The sequence below is a fragment of the Pseudophryne corroboree genome, chromosome 11 (assembly GCF_028390025.1).
Source record: "Pseudophryne corroboree isolate aPseCor3 chromosome 11, aPseCor3.hap2, whole genome shotgun sequence".
NCBI lineage: Eukaryota > Metazoa > Chordata > Amphibia > Anura > Myobatrachidae > Pseudophryne > Pseudophryne corroboree.
The window spans coordinates 335,095,093-335,112,239 of record NC_086454.1 but is presented as its reverse complement, the minus strand read 5'-3'; the positions used below and the strand labels follow the sequence as shown (position 1 = coordinate 335,112,239).

General features: G+C 45.6%; 1 protein-coding gene across 1 annotated transcript in view; it reads left to right on the top strand.

Annotated features, from left to right (window-relative positions):
• The first annotated feature begins 627 nt into the window (after positions 1 to 627).
• Positions 628 to 17,147, top strand: part of LOC134969685 (endonuclease/exonuclease/phosphatase family domain-containing protein 1-like) — a 28,024-nt gene continuing 11,504 nt past the window's right edge. The window contains exons 1-2 of the mRNA XM_063945790.1: positions 628 to 8,690; positions 9,390 to 9,515. Of these exons, the coding sequence (XP_063801860.1) occupies positions 8,584 to 8,690; positions 9,390 to 9,515 (233 nt within the window). The 5' untranslated portion in view covers positions 628 to 8,583. The remainder of the gene's footprint in view (positions 8,691 to 9,389; positions 9,516 to 17,147) is intronic.

Here is a 17,147-nt window from a genome sequence, read left to right as displayed (position 1 = left end):
CCGGTGCCTGGGTAAAAAAAGCTATCAATTCCTGGTTGACCCAGATGACTTCTCATTTTCAATCAGATTTGTCTGAAACAAATTCTTTGACCAGATTTCAGATTCTCTGACCTATATAGGTGATGCTTTAATAGACCCTATACAGTCTCATTTTTCAGCTTTGGCCATTTCCGCCAAACATTCCTTTTGGTTGAAAATATGGAAGGCAGGCATAGGGGTCACGGGAGGTAAAAATCCTTACCTACCTGTATCAACACCTAAATGGAAACCACATAGGTTTAGTTCTTTTTAGTCCCAAGGAGAAGTTCTCGGGTCACCCGGGGTATGTCTAGGGGTCCCCGTAGCAGTGCCTTCAGGGGCGTGGGGTTCCCAGCCCCCGTTATCCTGCTGCCAAAGCAACAGGACTATCTATATGACTGTCATGGGTTTGGGACCCGACCTTTGGTGGAAGCCTGCTTGATCCAAAGTGGCGTTTATCATTTCCCTGCTTGAGGGTTCAGCGTTGGATTGGGTATCTCCATTGTGGGAGCATTCAGACCCGCTAGTCTCCAATTGCACCGACTTTATAGCTTCCTTCCAAAGAATTTTTGTGAGCCCGGTAGGTCCACCGCAGCTTCTACTGAATTGCTCCGTGTTCAACAGGGCTCTCGTTCCGCAGGGCAGTATGTGGTCCAATTCCAGACCATCGCATCAGAACTGCACTGGAATAATCAAGGTCTCAGGGCCGCCTTCTGGAGCGGTCTGTCGGATTGTCTTAAGGACGAGTTGGTCACCAGGGATCTGCCTGATCAACTTGAAGAGCTAATCTCGCTCTGCGTCACAGTGGTTCTCCGCATGCGAGAGTGCGGTAGTGAGCGTGGTCAGACAGATCAGACTAAGTTCTGGCTTCCCCCTCCCAGACGAGCTTCACCACCCAGTCAGGACAAACCCATGCAAATCAACCATTCCCGTTTGTCTCCTGAAGAACACCAGCGTCGTTCTGAGGGGAAACTTTGCCTCTACTGTGGAGCAGCTGATAATTTTATTAAGTTTTGCAAGTCTCGTCTGGGAAACGGGCAAGCCTAGCTTGTTCCGGAGGAGTCAAGTTGGGTGCCACGTCCAAATCTTCTCCAGGGATAGACTGCTTACTCTCTGTCCTGTTGTTTTCTGAATCCGTTACAGAGTCTCTCCACGCCTATTTGGATTCCGGGGCCGCTGGGTACTTTATCTCTGCCTGTTGCGCCCAGGAAATGGGTCTGAAGTTGAAGTCCATCGATAGACCTATTATGCTGGCCACTACTAATGGTACCCAAATCTCCAATGGAGTCATTTCCAGTCACACGGAGCCGATCAAATTACAGGCAGGTTGGAGCTTTACATCTTGAACGTCTGGAGTTTCTAGTGATTCCGGAGATGTCTCATGATCTAGTCCTCAGCTTGCTCCTCCTCAAGATCTACAATCCCCACATCGATTGGAAGTCCTCGCAAGTCCTATCCTGGAGCTCTTGCTGTCATTCTAGTTGCCTCACGCCTGTTTACCCGCGCTGGGTATCTTCCAAATCTGACAAAGAACTTCTTCTGGGGCCCTATCAGGAATACGCAGACGTGTTCTCCGAGCAAACAGCCGACCAATTACTGTCCAATAGATCTAATCCCTGGGAAGATGCCGCCCCGAGGTTGCACGTCTTTGTCAGAGACCCAAGCTATGTCAGATTACATCAAGTCAAATCTCCAAAAAGGGTTCATTCATCCCTCTACCTCTCGAGCTGGAGCTGGTTTCTTTTTCGTTAAGAAGGACGGGGGCTTAAGACCGTGTATTGACTATCGAGGGTTGAATGATATCACCATCAAGAATAGATACCCATTGCCATTGATCACGGAGCTGTTCGATAAGGTTTGCGGAGCTCACATTTTCACGAAGCTTGATTTAAGGGGAGCTTATAATCTCATACGAATCAGACAGGGGAACGAGTGGAAGACTGCTTTTAACACCAGAGACGGGCATTATGAGTATCTGGTAATGCCGTTTGGTCTCAGTAATGCTCCTGCCGTCTTCCAGGTATTTGTAAATGAGGTCTTCCGTGACATGCTATACCAGAGCGTAGTGGTCTATCTGGGCGACATTCTGATCTTCTCCAGAACCCTCCTGGAACATAGGATACAGGTCAAGGAAGTTCTTCACCGTCTCCGTAAGAACCATTTGTGAGGTAAAATCTCTAAGTGCACCTTCGAAGTACCGTCAATTCTTTTTCTCGGATATGTCATCTCGGGGGCACAGAGCTTCGTATGGATCCGGAAAAGGTTAAAGCCATCCGGGAATGGACTCAACCACTCTCCCTGAAAGCAGTGCAAAGATTCCTGGGCTTTGCTAATTACTACAGGAAGTTCATTAAGGGTTTCTCCACCATAGTAGCACCCATTACCGCCCTGACCAAGAAAGGTTCTAATCCAAGTCTATGGCCTCCTGAAGCTGTGGAGGTGTTTTCTCAGTTGAAATCGGCATTTTATGTCTGCTTCGGCGCTTCAGCAGCCTAATCTTGAGAAGTCCTTTGTCCTGGAAGTAGACGCATCCTCAGTTGGTGTTGGAGCTGTCCTTTCGCAGTAGTCTTCGGATGGGAAGTTACATCCGTGTGGCTATTACTCCCGAAAATTTTCACCCGCAGAACGAAATTATTCCATAGGAGACCAGGAACTTTTGGCAATAAAATCTGCCTTGGAGGAGTGGAGATATTTACTGGAGGGTGCTAAACATCCTATTACCATCTACACCGATCACAAGAATTTGCTCTACATTAAGACCGCTCAGTGTCTTAATCCTCGCCAAGCTAGATGGGCACTCTTTTTCACTCTGTTTTCATTTATCATTAAGTATCAGGCTGGAACTGTCAATGTAAAAGCAGATGCGCTGTCTCGCTCCCTGACCGCTTCCGACGAAGAGAGTTCGGTTGAAAAGAGCCTAATTCTCAATCCAGTATCCATCACCGCAGCTCCCACCTTCCTAGGTCCTCCACCAGGAAGGTCATCCGTCCCGGCTGAGCTTCGCCCGAACTTGTTACAGTGGGCTCATATCTCCAAGTTTTCCGGTCACCCAGGAGCACAAAAAAAAGTTTGAATTCTTGCAAAGGGCCTACTGGTGGCCCACCATGAGGAAAGATATACAGGATTACGTCCGCTCGTGCTCTCAATGTACCCAACACAAAATCCCTCGTCTACCTCCTGCCGGGTTACTCCGTCCTTTGTCCATTCCTAGAAGGCTCTGGACCCATATCTCTATGGACTTCATCACTGAGTTACCCCTCTCCAAGGGCTATAGCACCATCTGAGTAATTGTTGACCGCTTCTCGAAAATGGCACATTTTGTTCCGTTGACAGGTCTACCTACGGCTCCCAAATTGGCTGAATTGTTCATCCGAGAACATTTTTGGTTACATGGGTTACCACAGAAGGTGGTTTCTGACCGAGGGGTTCAATTCACCGCAAGATTCTGGAGAGCACTCTGTACTGCACTACAAATTAAACTCCAAGTTTTCTTCTACCTACCACCCACAAACCAGCGGACAAACCGAAAGAGTCAATCAGGACCTGGAGACTTTTCTTCATATCTATCTCTCACCTTCACAGGACGACTGGGTGGAGTTATTGCCCTGGGCAGAATTTGCTCATAATCATCAGTACCATACTTCCACTGGCGATACTCCATTCTACATCAGCTATGGATTCCATCCACGTGTCCCTGAATTACCGATTTTCTCTTCGAAGGATGTTCCTGCTGTAACCACCACTCTGCAGCATTTCAGTCACGTCTGGAATAAGGTTCATGCTAACCTCGAGAATCTCCACCAGATATAAACTCTTTGCGGATAGAAAACGGTGGGCAGTTCCTCAATACAAGGTTGACGACAGGGTATGGCTCTCCACCCACAACCTTCGTTTAAAGGTGCCCACTATGAAATTTGCTCCAAGATTCATCGGTCCTTATCCATTCCTGCAAGTCCTGAATACTATTGTCTGCAAATTGGGTTTGCTGTCTCACTTTCGAATACCGAACTCTTTTTCCATGTTTCCTCCGCCCTCTCATTTTAAATCGTTTTCATTCGGATTTACCTAGACCAACCACCGGTGGAGACCGAAGCTGGAACAGAATTTGAGGTCAAGGTTAGTCTCGATTCTCGTTACTATCGTAAAAATCTGCAGTACCTGGTGAAATGGAAGGATTATGGACCTGAGGAGAGAAGTTGGGTGAATGCTACCGACGTTTCTGCTCCACGACTAGTTCGGATCTTCCATTCCAAGTATCCAATGAAGCCAGGGAAGTGACCAGGGGCCACTCCTAGAGGAGGGGGTACTGTCACAAATAGGGAGCAACGGCCGCCGCGATTACCCCTTCGCTGCGCGCTGGGTCCCCAGGGTGGTCTCTCTGCTCTAGGCTTAGGGGCCTGGCGTGCGGTCAGCGCTGCCTCCAGGGTCTCTCCGCTCCATGGGCTCCCCCCACCAATGAGAGCAGTGCGGGCAGTTCAAAAGGAAGCGCCGGCCAAAGCTCTGGCACCTGAGTATCGTCACTGTACTAGTACTCCCAGGTGTCATGAATCTGCATTCTCCATCGCATCACTACTGTGGAACTACAGGTTCCAGCAGTTCATTTCTGTTCCAGTTCTAGTTTTCAGTCTACTGCAGCCTGGAGTACACAGTGCTTCAGCTAACTCACAGCTGATCTGAACACCTAATCCAGCGGGGTGTGTTCTCACAGATGCAACATCCAATCATCACAGACCAAGGGGTATAAGCTCCAGTTCCTGGCTCAGTCTCATTGCCTTGGACAACACGTCATATTCTGTGAACAGGCGTCTCCTGTTTGCAGTCCTCTGTCTGCAGAGATACCCCTGTGTATTGGACCTGTGGAACTACAGGTCCCAGCAGTTCCAGGTTCCAGCTCTCTTGCACGTCACATTCTGTGAACAGGTGTCTCCTGTTTGCAGTCTTCTGTCTGCAGAGATACCCCTGTGTATTGGACCTGTGGAACTACAGGTCCCAGCAGTTCCAGTTCTGTTCCAGGTTCCAGTCTTCAATTCTTTGTTTCCAGCAATCTCCTATTTCTGGCATCTCCAAGTTGTTTCCCTGTTCCAGGGTTCCTGTGGAACTACAAGTAGCAGCAACCACCCCAGCTCTCCTGCGAGTCACATTCAGTGTTCCAGTGTTCCTGTGTTCCAGTCTCCAGTCTTCATTTTTCCAGTTTGCTACAAACTCCAGCCACAGTCTGCTACACCAATCTGCAGTAAGAGACTTTCCTCAGGTGTGTTCTCAGTTCTCAGCCTCTTCACCTAATTACCAGCATTCCACACTGTGCATTGCCTTTAGCACTTAACATCTTGCTGTGTTAGGACTGTCTCCTGCTAGGGCCTTGCTTGGCTTAAAGACGTATGCTTCTACAGAGACTGTGTGCTTTGATGGCTATTCGTTATATACCAGAGTTTTGTTTGCTGCATCTGATTTCATTATTGCCTTATCATTTATATCAAGTTTCAAGTTCATCTTCATTGCTTATTTGTTACCAGTGACTTTTGAAATATTCATTTATCGGATTAAGTTATTATTCATTGTTCCTGTCATCGGTTATCCCTGTGTGATAATAAATATCAAGCGCACATGCGTGGAACTTTTTGTCCGTTTCCCAGTTTTTTCTATCACTCCTTCACTGACCCACTAGTGCCCCCTCCGGGGACATACTAAATCGGAATCCTGACACCAGGCTTACGCTGCTTTTCCTGGAGGCCTGTTTCCTAGCTTTAACTGAGCTCCAGCGTACCCAGCATTTCCAGTGTGTTTCCAGCTTTCACTGAGCTCCAGCGTTCCCAACGTGTTTCCAGCTTTCACTGAGCTCCAGCGTTCCCAGCATTTCCAGTGTGTTTCTAGCTTTCACTGAGTTCCAGCATTTCCAGTGTGTTTCCAGCTTTCACTGAGCTTCAGCATTCCCAGTATTTCCAGTGTGTTCCCAGCTTTCACTGAGCTCCAGCGTTCCCGGCATTTCACTGAGTTCTAGTGTTCTTCAGCATCGTTCACAAGTCATTACTCATTTCTTCAGTGTTCTTCAGCATCGTTCACAAGTCATCACTCATGTCTTCGTTCAGTGTTCAGCATCGTTGGTCATCACTCATTTCTTCATTCAGTGTTCTTCAGCATCGTTCACAAGTCATCACTCATTGCTTCATTCAGTGTTCTTCAGCATCGTGCACAAGTCATCACTTGTTTCTTCACTCTGTGTTCTTCGGCATCGTTCTCAAAGCATTAGTTATCTATAAATGTGTATGAAGAAGACCTACAAACGGCCGTCTTTATTTCGACCCAGCTCCGGTTCCTCTTCCCGACCATCAAAAGAATCTCCGAGTACCCAACTCTCCCGTTCCAGGTCTGTGACACTTTGAATGTATTCCATTTACTACAACTCTGTTTTCTATCCTGAAACCAAGATTTTATCCACCTCTCCTGCACTGCTTCCAAGTTCCTCCACTCTGCCAAAGAATCGCTTACACATTTTACCATCCCTACAAAATTAGCCTTCCTAAAATCCAACGCCTTTGTTTTTGTATGGGATGATGTCTTTATGCTGAACCATACTGCTTGGTGATCACTGGATTCCAGGTTTTCACCCACTTTTATGTCAGATATTCTGTCTCCATTTATAAGTAGTAGATCTAATATTGTGTCTTTCCGAGCGGGCTCCCTCACCAATTGGTGGAGGGATGCTCCCTGCAAGGAATTCACAATGTCCCTACTTCTAGTGGAACTAGCAATAGACACCTCCCAGTTTACATCAGGAAGATTAAAGTCTCCCATGATTATTACCTCTCCTTTTTAGTGCCATTTTAACTCTTCATTTGAACATGCTGTGACCGTGTGAGTCTCCAGATCAGTGACCCTTGCTGCTAGTCCTTGAGAAGATGGCTGATACCCCACGGCCCACCCTCAATTGGTGGGCACCACCACCCAATCTGGCACCACCCACGCGCTCGGCCAAAGAAGAGGCACCGACAGAGGTTGAACCTCCCTTACCAGAGGAGTCTACGCCAGCAGCCAGAGCAAGAGGAGACTCCACCAGAGATCAGTCACCCCTTTCCCAGCGACTCCTTCCCGCAGGTCTTTCCGATCCATATTGGCAGTGCTGGCACTGCAATTTGCAGATTGTACCACAAAAAAAGGAGGGTGCAGTGTGGAGGGGTTTGCCGGGTCCACCACTTCCCAATGCCAGTCCCTGGGTTGCCATGCGTGCCCACGTGGTGTGGCACATCATCACTTGGGTGATACGGCAGGCCAATGAGGAGCCGCCACGTCACCCATCTCGCAGCATCTCGGCCACCAGGGTCTTTCGTTTGGAAGCCGCTGGAGTAGAAGAGTTTCCTGTGGTAAGGAAGATCATTGGAGGCGCAGACTGGGCCCTGCAATGGATTTACCACCACGTGGGTTGGCAAATCAGGTAAGCCTGCAGTGAGGTCTTATCCTTTTTTTCTCTTACAGTGCTGTTCTCACCGCCACCCCACACACACACACACTATACCACCACTATCCAGTGCTAGGCCGCATGCTCCATCCCCAGTCGGTGGTAAGCCACAGCATTGTATAATCCGGCGCTGGGCCACCGGCACTGTGGTTGGGTGTTAAACCCAAGTATTGTGGTAAGCAGTCGGCCCCCATCAAAATTAGGCTGTGTTAAGTCTGCAGATTCTCAACAGTCAGACCCCAATTAAAGGTAGACTATTGGTATGGTGTCACCTTGTGCTGTTTTCGATGGTTGTACTGGGATTGTGTAGCTAGAGAGGGTTAGCATATTCTGGGCGGGATGTACTAATGCACATCGCCACCCAGCGCCACGATGCTTATCACAAATGTACTTACATATGCGATCAGCATTGCGGAGGACAGATCTTCCAATAAGAGCTGTCCTCCGCGATGCGCAGCGGCTGCCTTACTTCCGGGTTTCGGCCCCCGGGAGTCAATCTGCACATGCGAAGGGTGATGGAGGCGGGTGCGAGGCATGCTGGGAGAGATCCGATCGGATCCCTCACACAGCACCACGGAGAGAAGCCCATAGGCTTCTATGGGGTATCTCCAGCAAAAGCTGGAGAACCCCACCGCGGCACTGACCTGCTGGCTGGGGGTTAGTACATTAAGGCAAAGCGGTAAATGGGAGTTTACTGCATTTTCCATTTAGTACATAATGTATATGTGCTGTTTTCTGAATTTTTTATATTCACCATCACTTAATTGATGATGTCTTTTCCTGCTACTCTTCTGTTGGTTAGCTGTAGAATAAATATCCGGTCTATTCACAGTACAGACATGTCTTGATAAAAGTCGTTTAACCGAAACGCGTCGACTTCTGTACTGTAAGTAGCTGGAAAGTCAAATCCCATATCTTATGGACTTTTTAATGGATGTTTTATCCATCAATACTGTGTTTATTTGGATTTTTTTAATCTTTCCTTTTAATTTTCTTCTGTTCTTGGAACTTTGGCGGTTTTTGTGTATCCATTCTACTTATGTATCGTATTTTTAAACATTAAATGAACTTGTTGGACTGATGGAAACCTATCCCTCCCTTTTTTTTAATTGATGAATGAATTTGAGACGTATCGGCACAAAATTAAAGGTGGAGTTGTCTTTGCCAGTGGAGAAGAGCCTAAAGATACCTTGGTAGGAGTCAACACCGCCGTTTTTGTGTGAGTTGGGGTACGCAATATTACTAACCTGTGGCTGTCAAGTGTAAAGATACCTTTATAAGAGTTCCCATTCTAGCCTCAATGTGAGTGCTGGGTACGCATAGTTGCCTTCCCATATTCTTTCCATTTGGGAGTGTTGAGAGTGAGATTAATACATAAAGGTCCATTGGCGTGCATAGCAAAGATACCCTGATGTGTTTATACTTACCTATCTTCCTGTGAGTCGATCATTCACACTGACATGCGGGGGGGATGCCCAGCACAGGGATAGTCCACCCCGCATGTCAGTGCCGCCCACACCCCCCGCAGAAGTGCAAAGGCATAGCACAGTGGCGATGCCTTTGCACTTCAAGAGTAGCTCCCGACCAGCGCAGCTTTAGCGTGCTGGCCGGGAGCTACTCAACGCTCCCCGGCCCACAGCGGCTGCGTGTGACGTCACGCAGCCGCTGCAGCCCGGCCCCGTTTGGTCCGGCCACGTCTGCGTTCCGCCACCCGCCCTCCCCCCCTTCCCCTGGCCCAGCGACCACCTCTGCCTGTCAATCAGGCAGAGGCAATCATAGCGGCACGACGGCCTTCGGCCATCTGGCATGCGCAGGCACATTCGCAGTTCTGACCCGATTGCACCGCTGCGATAAACTACAGTGTGCGATTGGGTCAGAATGACCCCCATTGTCTGTTTGCTTTTTGTTCCTTTTATAGGAGTCTAAAAAGGGTTCCTTGGACCATTGGAAAACTGAGAAGAATTATCTACTATCAAATCTCTACCAAGGACTGTATCATCTCTTTCCTTGAATACGAAAGGAACGTAATATTGAACATAATATGGTTTGTGATATTTATATATTTTTTTATTTAGCGCCTGGTGACACATGTGATATCTAATTTTCTTTTTTCCATTTTGCTATAAATGTGGTGACCTTTATTTTGACACCTCAGTGTACAGGGCTGCTTTGCGCCAAATAGGTGAACCCTCCACTTTATTTTTCCTAGGGTATGACAGTGCGTCCCACATCTCTCTTGCCAGTTACCTGTAGCCATGCTGGGTATGACAGTGCGCCCCATATCCCTCCTGCCAGTTACCTGTCGCCATGCTGGGTATGACAGTGCGCCCCATATCCCTCCTGCCAGTTACCTGTAGCCGTGCCGGGTATGACAGTGCGCCCCATATCTCTCCTCCAGTTACCTGTAGCTGAGCCAGGTATGACAGTGCGCCCCATATCTCTCCTCCAGTTACCTGTAGCTGAGCCAGGTATGACACTGCGCCCCATATCTCTCCCCCAGTTACCTGTAGCTGAGCCAGGTATGACAGTGTGCCCCATATCTCAGACAATTATACAATAAACAAACAAGGAGCGCTGAAACCAGATATAAAAAATATATATTTTGTACAGCTTTATTAAAATCCACATATATGACCACATTTAAAATAAATATAAGAATTACTTAAATCCTGTGCCTCTGACTCAATATAAATGTCCGTTAAGATTTTTATATAAATCCATCCATATATGTACTGAGGTAAGTCTATATCAACTTCTCATGAGGATATATTTGGCATCCAAATTATATAGTCTCTGTGACCCAGTTTCTTATAACCACATTTGCATGTGTGTCCACGGGGGAGAGCGCTGTGATGTTTAGATGTCTCCAGCGGTATGCTACGACCCCGAATTAGCAGTGTGAGCTGATGGATACTCACGGCAGCCGCAGCTGTGATAGTAAGATGTCTCCAGCGGTATACTGCGACCCCGGAATGATATAGCTGCAATGTGAGCTGATGGATACTCACAACTGCCGCAGCTTGTGATGAGCGGGGAGCGTGCCTCTTTAGCCAGGTCACGCTTCAGCAAAAACCCCGATTAGCGGCTCGCCGGCCAATGATGCAGCCACAGAGAGAAGTGAGGAGTCGTCAGACAACAGGATTCAGGTGATAAGTGCCCTCCTTACGCGTTTCTCCGCCAGTAGGGCATGCGGTTTCGTCAGAGGTTTGTCATTGCAGTGTTGCTGGATCCTATTTAAACTGGGATCAACCAATCATCTTGTTGATTACCTTAATCATATACAGTTGTTCAGACCTATATATGTGGCATGCTGCAAACATTACTCAGCACAAAATCACTAGTGTTACCCGCAGCTGTGTAAATACTATTTCAATATAACATATTAAATGGTCCATATTGGTTTACTTGGTGGTTTATAGATTTAAATGGTTTAATACCATTAGCTAGCCATTCTATAATTTAAACATTGATAAAATTAAATTAATAAAATTGACCAGGAGACTGAAATATAAATCATCTACAATAGGCTTAAAATCGTACCGAAAGATACATGGCTTCAATAGCTCAGCGGATTTATTCAGTGCACACAACACCCAGAGTACCAGGGTTCAAATACGATCATTTTGTTATTAGTAGAACTATGGCACTGAAATGTACATCGTCTGTAAAAGAATCAGATAAATAGCTTCAATAGCTCAATGGATTTCTTCAGTGCACACAGCACACGGAGTACCAGGTTCAAATCCATACACAATATTCATTTTAGTTTATCATCAATTTTAATGGTAATTCAATATACTTATACTTTCAACTGATAATATATTTATTTATTCCCAAGAAAAAGAAGAAAAGGAGGTGAAAACAAGGGGACGTAGAGGAGAAACATCTGTCTCATTTATTTATTACTAGGTTCAAATATGAATAATGACAATAAAAGTATCTGTATAAATATAATATAGATATAATTGATGTTCTAACATTTTCATATATTTTTGTATCGTTATTAAATTTTTATCTATATTTCATTTACTTTGTTCTAATAATCATTAGTATTTGCTTCGTATATTGTGATCCATATTTTTGAGATATCCTTTAACCGTAACAAAACAAGAATTGTATACCTCAAATTAACAACTTCCAATATTGTTTAGTTCGATATTCTCGTTCAGACCACCTGGGACAAGTGTGCCCAACGAGAATATCCAGAAGGCTTCTCTGGTACATAGACGATTAAATCTGTCCCCTCCTCTTGGTGTGGGGGCTACATATTCAATCCCCTGGACCGTTAATACTTCGATACTTCCTCCATGCCGATGGACTACATGTCTTGAGAGGCTATGTTTGAGGTTCTTCTTCATTACGTTCCTTCTATGTTCGAGAAACCTGGTGTTCAAAGACCTTGTGGTCCTACCCACATATTGCTTACCACATCTACAACTCACTAGATAAATAACATAGGTCTGTTGACAGTTGATAATAGTCTTTATATCGAAGGAAAGACCCAAACTACACGATTTAAAGTGTGTACTCCTATTAATCATAAAGGGACATGTAAGACAATTTTTTCTTCCACACTTATAACAACCACTCAGGGTTGTTAACCAGTTCTTAGTTTTAAATTTGGATATATCTTCTTTCTGTGCCTGAAAGTAACTAGGGGATATAAAGTTCTTAATATTCTTAGCTTTACGAAAGACCACTTTCGCTGTATCCCCCAGAGAGGGTTTAAGGGTTGTGTCCAGTTTTAGAATATCAAAGTTCTTGTTAAGTATACTTCTAATTTCATTGGAACAAACATTATATTTAGTGATAAATGGAAGGATTTCTCCTTCATTTTTATTCTTCAGTACCTCACTTCTCTCTTTTTTAGTAGTAGTCAGGAGGGAACCTCTATCTCTACTCTCTACTTTATCCAATGCTTCATTTAATAATTCTAGAGGGTAACCTTGGTCCAAAAAGGCCTCTGTGAGTATGGCAGTGTGTTTATGGAATTCATTCAGCTCTGTACAATTTCTCTTCATCCTCAAGTATTGTCCAACTGGAATGTTGTCTTTCCACTTTTGGTGGTGACAACTCCCGTAATTTAAATAACTATTACAGTCAACTTCCTTTCTATAAGTACCCGTTACTATCTTATCCTCCCTGATGGAGAGAGCCACATCAAGATAATTAATGTGAGTAGGGTGACAGGTATGTGTAAACTTAAGTCCGAAAGTGTTAGAATTAATATAAGACATAAACGAAGAAACAGAAGAGACCCCATCCCAAATAATAAAAAGATCATCTATGTACCGACCATACAGCACCAGGTTCGCCCCAAATGGACCCCCCCAGATGTATTTTTCTTCGAAGAGGCCCATATATAAATTCGCAAAACTTGGGGCGAACCTGGTGCCCATGGCGGTACCGTGTATTTGAAGAAAAAACTGTGAATTAAATAAAAAATAATTGTGTGCCAAAATGTATTTTATTGACTCTAGTACAAACTCACGACGTTCGGGCCACAAGTGTTCATCAGTATTGAGAAAGTGACGACAGGCCTCCACACCCTCATGGTGTGGGATGTTGGTATAAAGAGATTCGACATCGCATGTCAAAAAAACATAGTCCTGTCGCCACTTAATCCCACCCACCAGATTTAAAAAATGGGTGGTGTCTCTGATGTACGATCGAAGGCCCACGACGTGAGTCTGCAAAAAGAAATCAACAAAAGCTGATAAATTAGATGTGAGGGACCCAACACCCGAAATTATGGGACGTCCAGGAGGTGCTATAAGTGATTTGTGAATTTTGGGAAGGTGATAGTATGTGGGGATAATAGGATAAGGGTTAAACAGATACATGAATTCATCTTTGGTGATAGCTCTCTCCATCAGGGCTTTATCTAGAAGACTCCTAAACTCCTGTAGAAATCTCTCAGTTGGATTCATACCCAATTTGTGATAATAATCTTTATTGTAAAGTTGTCTCTCTGCTTCCTCTATATAAGCTGACCTATCTTGTATTATGACTCCCCCGCCTTAATCGGCGCTTTTAATAATGATGTTATTATCCTTCTTTAAAGAAATTAGTGCCCGACGTTCATTCTTATTGAGATTATCCCTTTTAAATTTCTTATTATTACTATTTTTCTGTTTATCACATAGGAGGCGAAAATCATTTAGTGTTGACGTATAAAATGTCTCAATATAGGCACTCCTATGTTGCATAGGGTAAAATTCTGATTTTTTACGAAATTTTTTACTATTATCAATATTCGTTCCTACATTATGTGCTGTATCAAATATTTTAATTGGTTGATCACTTATAAGACAACCTCCATCCTCATTTTCCAATAGCAAAGAATTCAATACAGATAAGCCATTGTCATCTTCTTCATTCAATACTATTGGTACTCCTTCGATATCTTTATTTTTAAGTGTTTTGTTGGTAAAATATCTTTTTCGACACAGATCCCTTGTAAATTTATTAAGTGCTACGAATAATTCGAAAATATCAGGTTTTGTCGAAGGTGCAAACTTCAAACCTTTTGCGATCACCGCTTTTTCATGTTCATTAAGGGTCCTAGTCGATAAATTATAGATACCCCTATTTCTTATCCTAGTCTTCCGTTTTTGGCATTGAACCCTCTGTCCTCCTCTACATCCTCTATTTCTTCTCTTGATCTTTTTGGGGTAGTGGGGGTAAACTGACCCTGTTCGAATCTGTTGTGTGACCCCCACTTCTGTCCCTCTCTTTGCCCTAAAAAACCCTGAGATGTCCCTAGCCATGTATCTTTCGGTACGATTTAAGCCTATTGTAGATGATTTATATTTCAGTCTCCTGGTCAATTTTATTAATTTTATTAATTTAATTTTATCAATGTTTAAATTATAGAATGGCTAGCTAATGGTATTAAACCATTTAAATCTATAAACCACCAAGTAAACCAATATGGACCATTTAATATGTTATATTGAAATAGTATTTACACAGCTGCGGGTAACACTAGTGATTTTGTGCTGAGTAATGTTTGCAGCATGCCACATATATAGGTCTGAACAACTGTATATGATTAAGGTAATCAACAAGATGATTGGTTGATCCCAGTTTAAATAGGATCCAGCAACACTGCAATGACAAACCTCTGACGAAACCGCATGCCCTACTGGCGGAGAAACGCGTAAGGAGGGCACTTATCACCTGAATCCTGTTGTCTGACGACTCCTCACTTCTCTCTGTGGCTGCATCATTGGCCGGCGAGCCGCTAATCGGGGTTTTTGCTGAAGCGTGACCTGGCTAAAGAGGCACGCTCCCCGCTCATCACAAGCTGCGGCAGTTGTGAGTATCCATCAGCCCACATTGCAGCTATATCATTCCGGGGTCGCAGTATACCGCTGGAGACATCTTACTATCACAGCTGCGGCTGCCGTGAGTATCCATCAGCTCACACTGCTAATTCGGGGTCGTAGCATACCGCTGGAGACATCTAAACATCACAGCGCTCTCCCCCGTGGACACACATGCATATGTGGTTATAAGAAACTGGGTCACAGAGACTATATAATTTGGATGCCAAATATATCCTCATGAGAAGTTGATATAGACTTACCTCAGTACATATATGGATGGATTTATATAAAAATCTTAACGGACATTTATATTGAGTCAGAGGCACAGGATTTAAGTAATTCTTATATTTATTTTAAATGTGGTCATATATGTGGATTATATTTTAATAAAGCTGTACAAAATATATATTTTTTATATCTGGTTTCAGCGCTCCTTGTTTGTTTATTGTATAATTGTCTGTTTTATTTGGTGGAACAGTACCACCATTAGGAGCTGCAAAAACCAGATATTAACAAAATAGTGGTCATTAATTGACAATTTTATGGTTTGCTTGGTGGTTTAGTAAGCGCTGTGTTTTATAAGAATTATTGCCCCATATCTCTCCTGCCAGTTCTCTGTTGCTGTGCTGGCTATGACAGTGCACCCCATTATCTCTCCTGCAAATTACCTCTAGCCATTCTGGGTATGACAGTGCGTCCCATATCTCTCCTGCCAGTTACCTGTAGCCATGCTGGGTATGACAGTGCGCCCCATATCTCTCCTGCCAGTTACCTGTAGCCGTGCTGGGTATGACAGTGCGTCCCTTATCTCTCCTGCCAGTTACATGTAGCCGTGCCGGGTATGACAGTGCGTGCCTCATCTCTCCTGCCAGTTACCTGTAGCCGTGCTGGGTATGACAGTGCGTCCCTTATCTCTCCTTCCAGTTACATGTAGCCGTGCCGGGTATGACAGTGCGTGCCTCAAATCTCCTGCCAGTTACCTGTAGCCGTGCTGGGTATGACAGTGCGTCCCTTATCTCTCCTGCCAGTTACATGTAGCCGTGCCGGGTATGACAGTGCGTGCCTCATCTCTCCTGCCAGTTACCTGTAGTTGTGCTGGGTATGACAGTGTGCCCCTCATCTCTCCTGCCAGTTACCTGTAGTTGTGCTGGGTATGACAGTGCGTCCCCCATATCCCTCCTACCAGTTACCTGTAGCCATGGGTATGACAGTGCGCCCCATATCCCTCCTGCCAGTTACCTGTAGCCCTGCCGGGTATGACAGTGCGCCCCATATCTCTGTTGCAAATTACTTGTTGCCGTGCCGGGTATGACAGTGCACCCCATATCTCTCCTGCCAGTTACCTGTAGCTGAGCCAGGTATGACAGTGTGCCCCATATCTTACCTCCAGTTACCTGTAGCTGAGCCAGGTATGACAGTGCATCCCTCATCTCTCCTGCCAGTTACCTGTAGCCGTGCATGACAGTGCGTCCCATATCTCGCCTGCCAGTTACCTGTAGCCATTCTGGGTATGACAGTGCGCCCCTCATCTCTCCTGCCAGTTACCTGTAGCCGTGCCGGGTATGGCAGTGCGCCCCATATCTCTCCTCCAGTTACCTGTAGCTGAGCCAGGTATGACTGCACCCCATATCTCTCCTGCCAGTTCTCTGTTGCTGTGTTGGGTATGACAGTGCACCCCATTATCTCTCCTGCAAATTACCTCTAGCCATTCTGGGTATGACAGTGCGCCCCATATCTCTCCTGCCAGTTACCTGTAGCCGTGCTGGGTATGACAGTACGCCCCATATCTCTCCTGCCAGTTACCTGTAGCTGTGCTGGGTATGACAGTGCACCCCTCATCTCTCCTGCCAGTTACCTGTAGTTGTGCTGGGTATGACAGTGCGCCCCTCATCTCTCCTACCAGTTACCTGTAGCTGTGCTGGGTATGACAGTGCGCCCCTCATCTCTCCTGCCAGTTACCTGTAGCTGTGCTGGGTATGACAGTGCGACCCTCATCTCTCCTACCAGTTACCTGTAGCTGTGCTGGGTATGACAGTGCGCCCCTCATCTCTCCTGCCAGTTACCTGAAGCCGTGCTGGGTATGACAGTGCGTCCCTCATCTCTCCTGCCAGTTACCTGTAACCGTGCTGGGTATGACAGTGCACCCCTCATCTCTCCTACAAGTTACCTGTAGCTGTGTATGACGGTGCGCCTCTCATCTCTCCTACCAGTTACATGTAGCTGTGCTGGGTATGACAGTGCACCCCTCATCTCTCCTGCCAGTTGCCTGTAGCCGTGCTGGGTATGACAGTGCGTCCCTCATCTCTCCTGCCAGTTACCTGTAACCGTGCTGGGTATGACAGTGC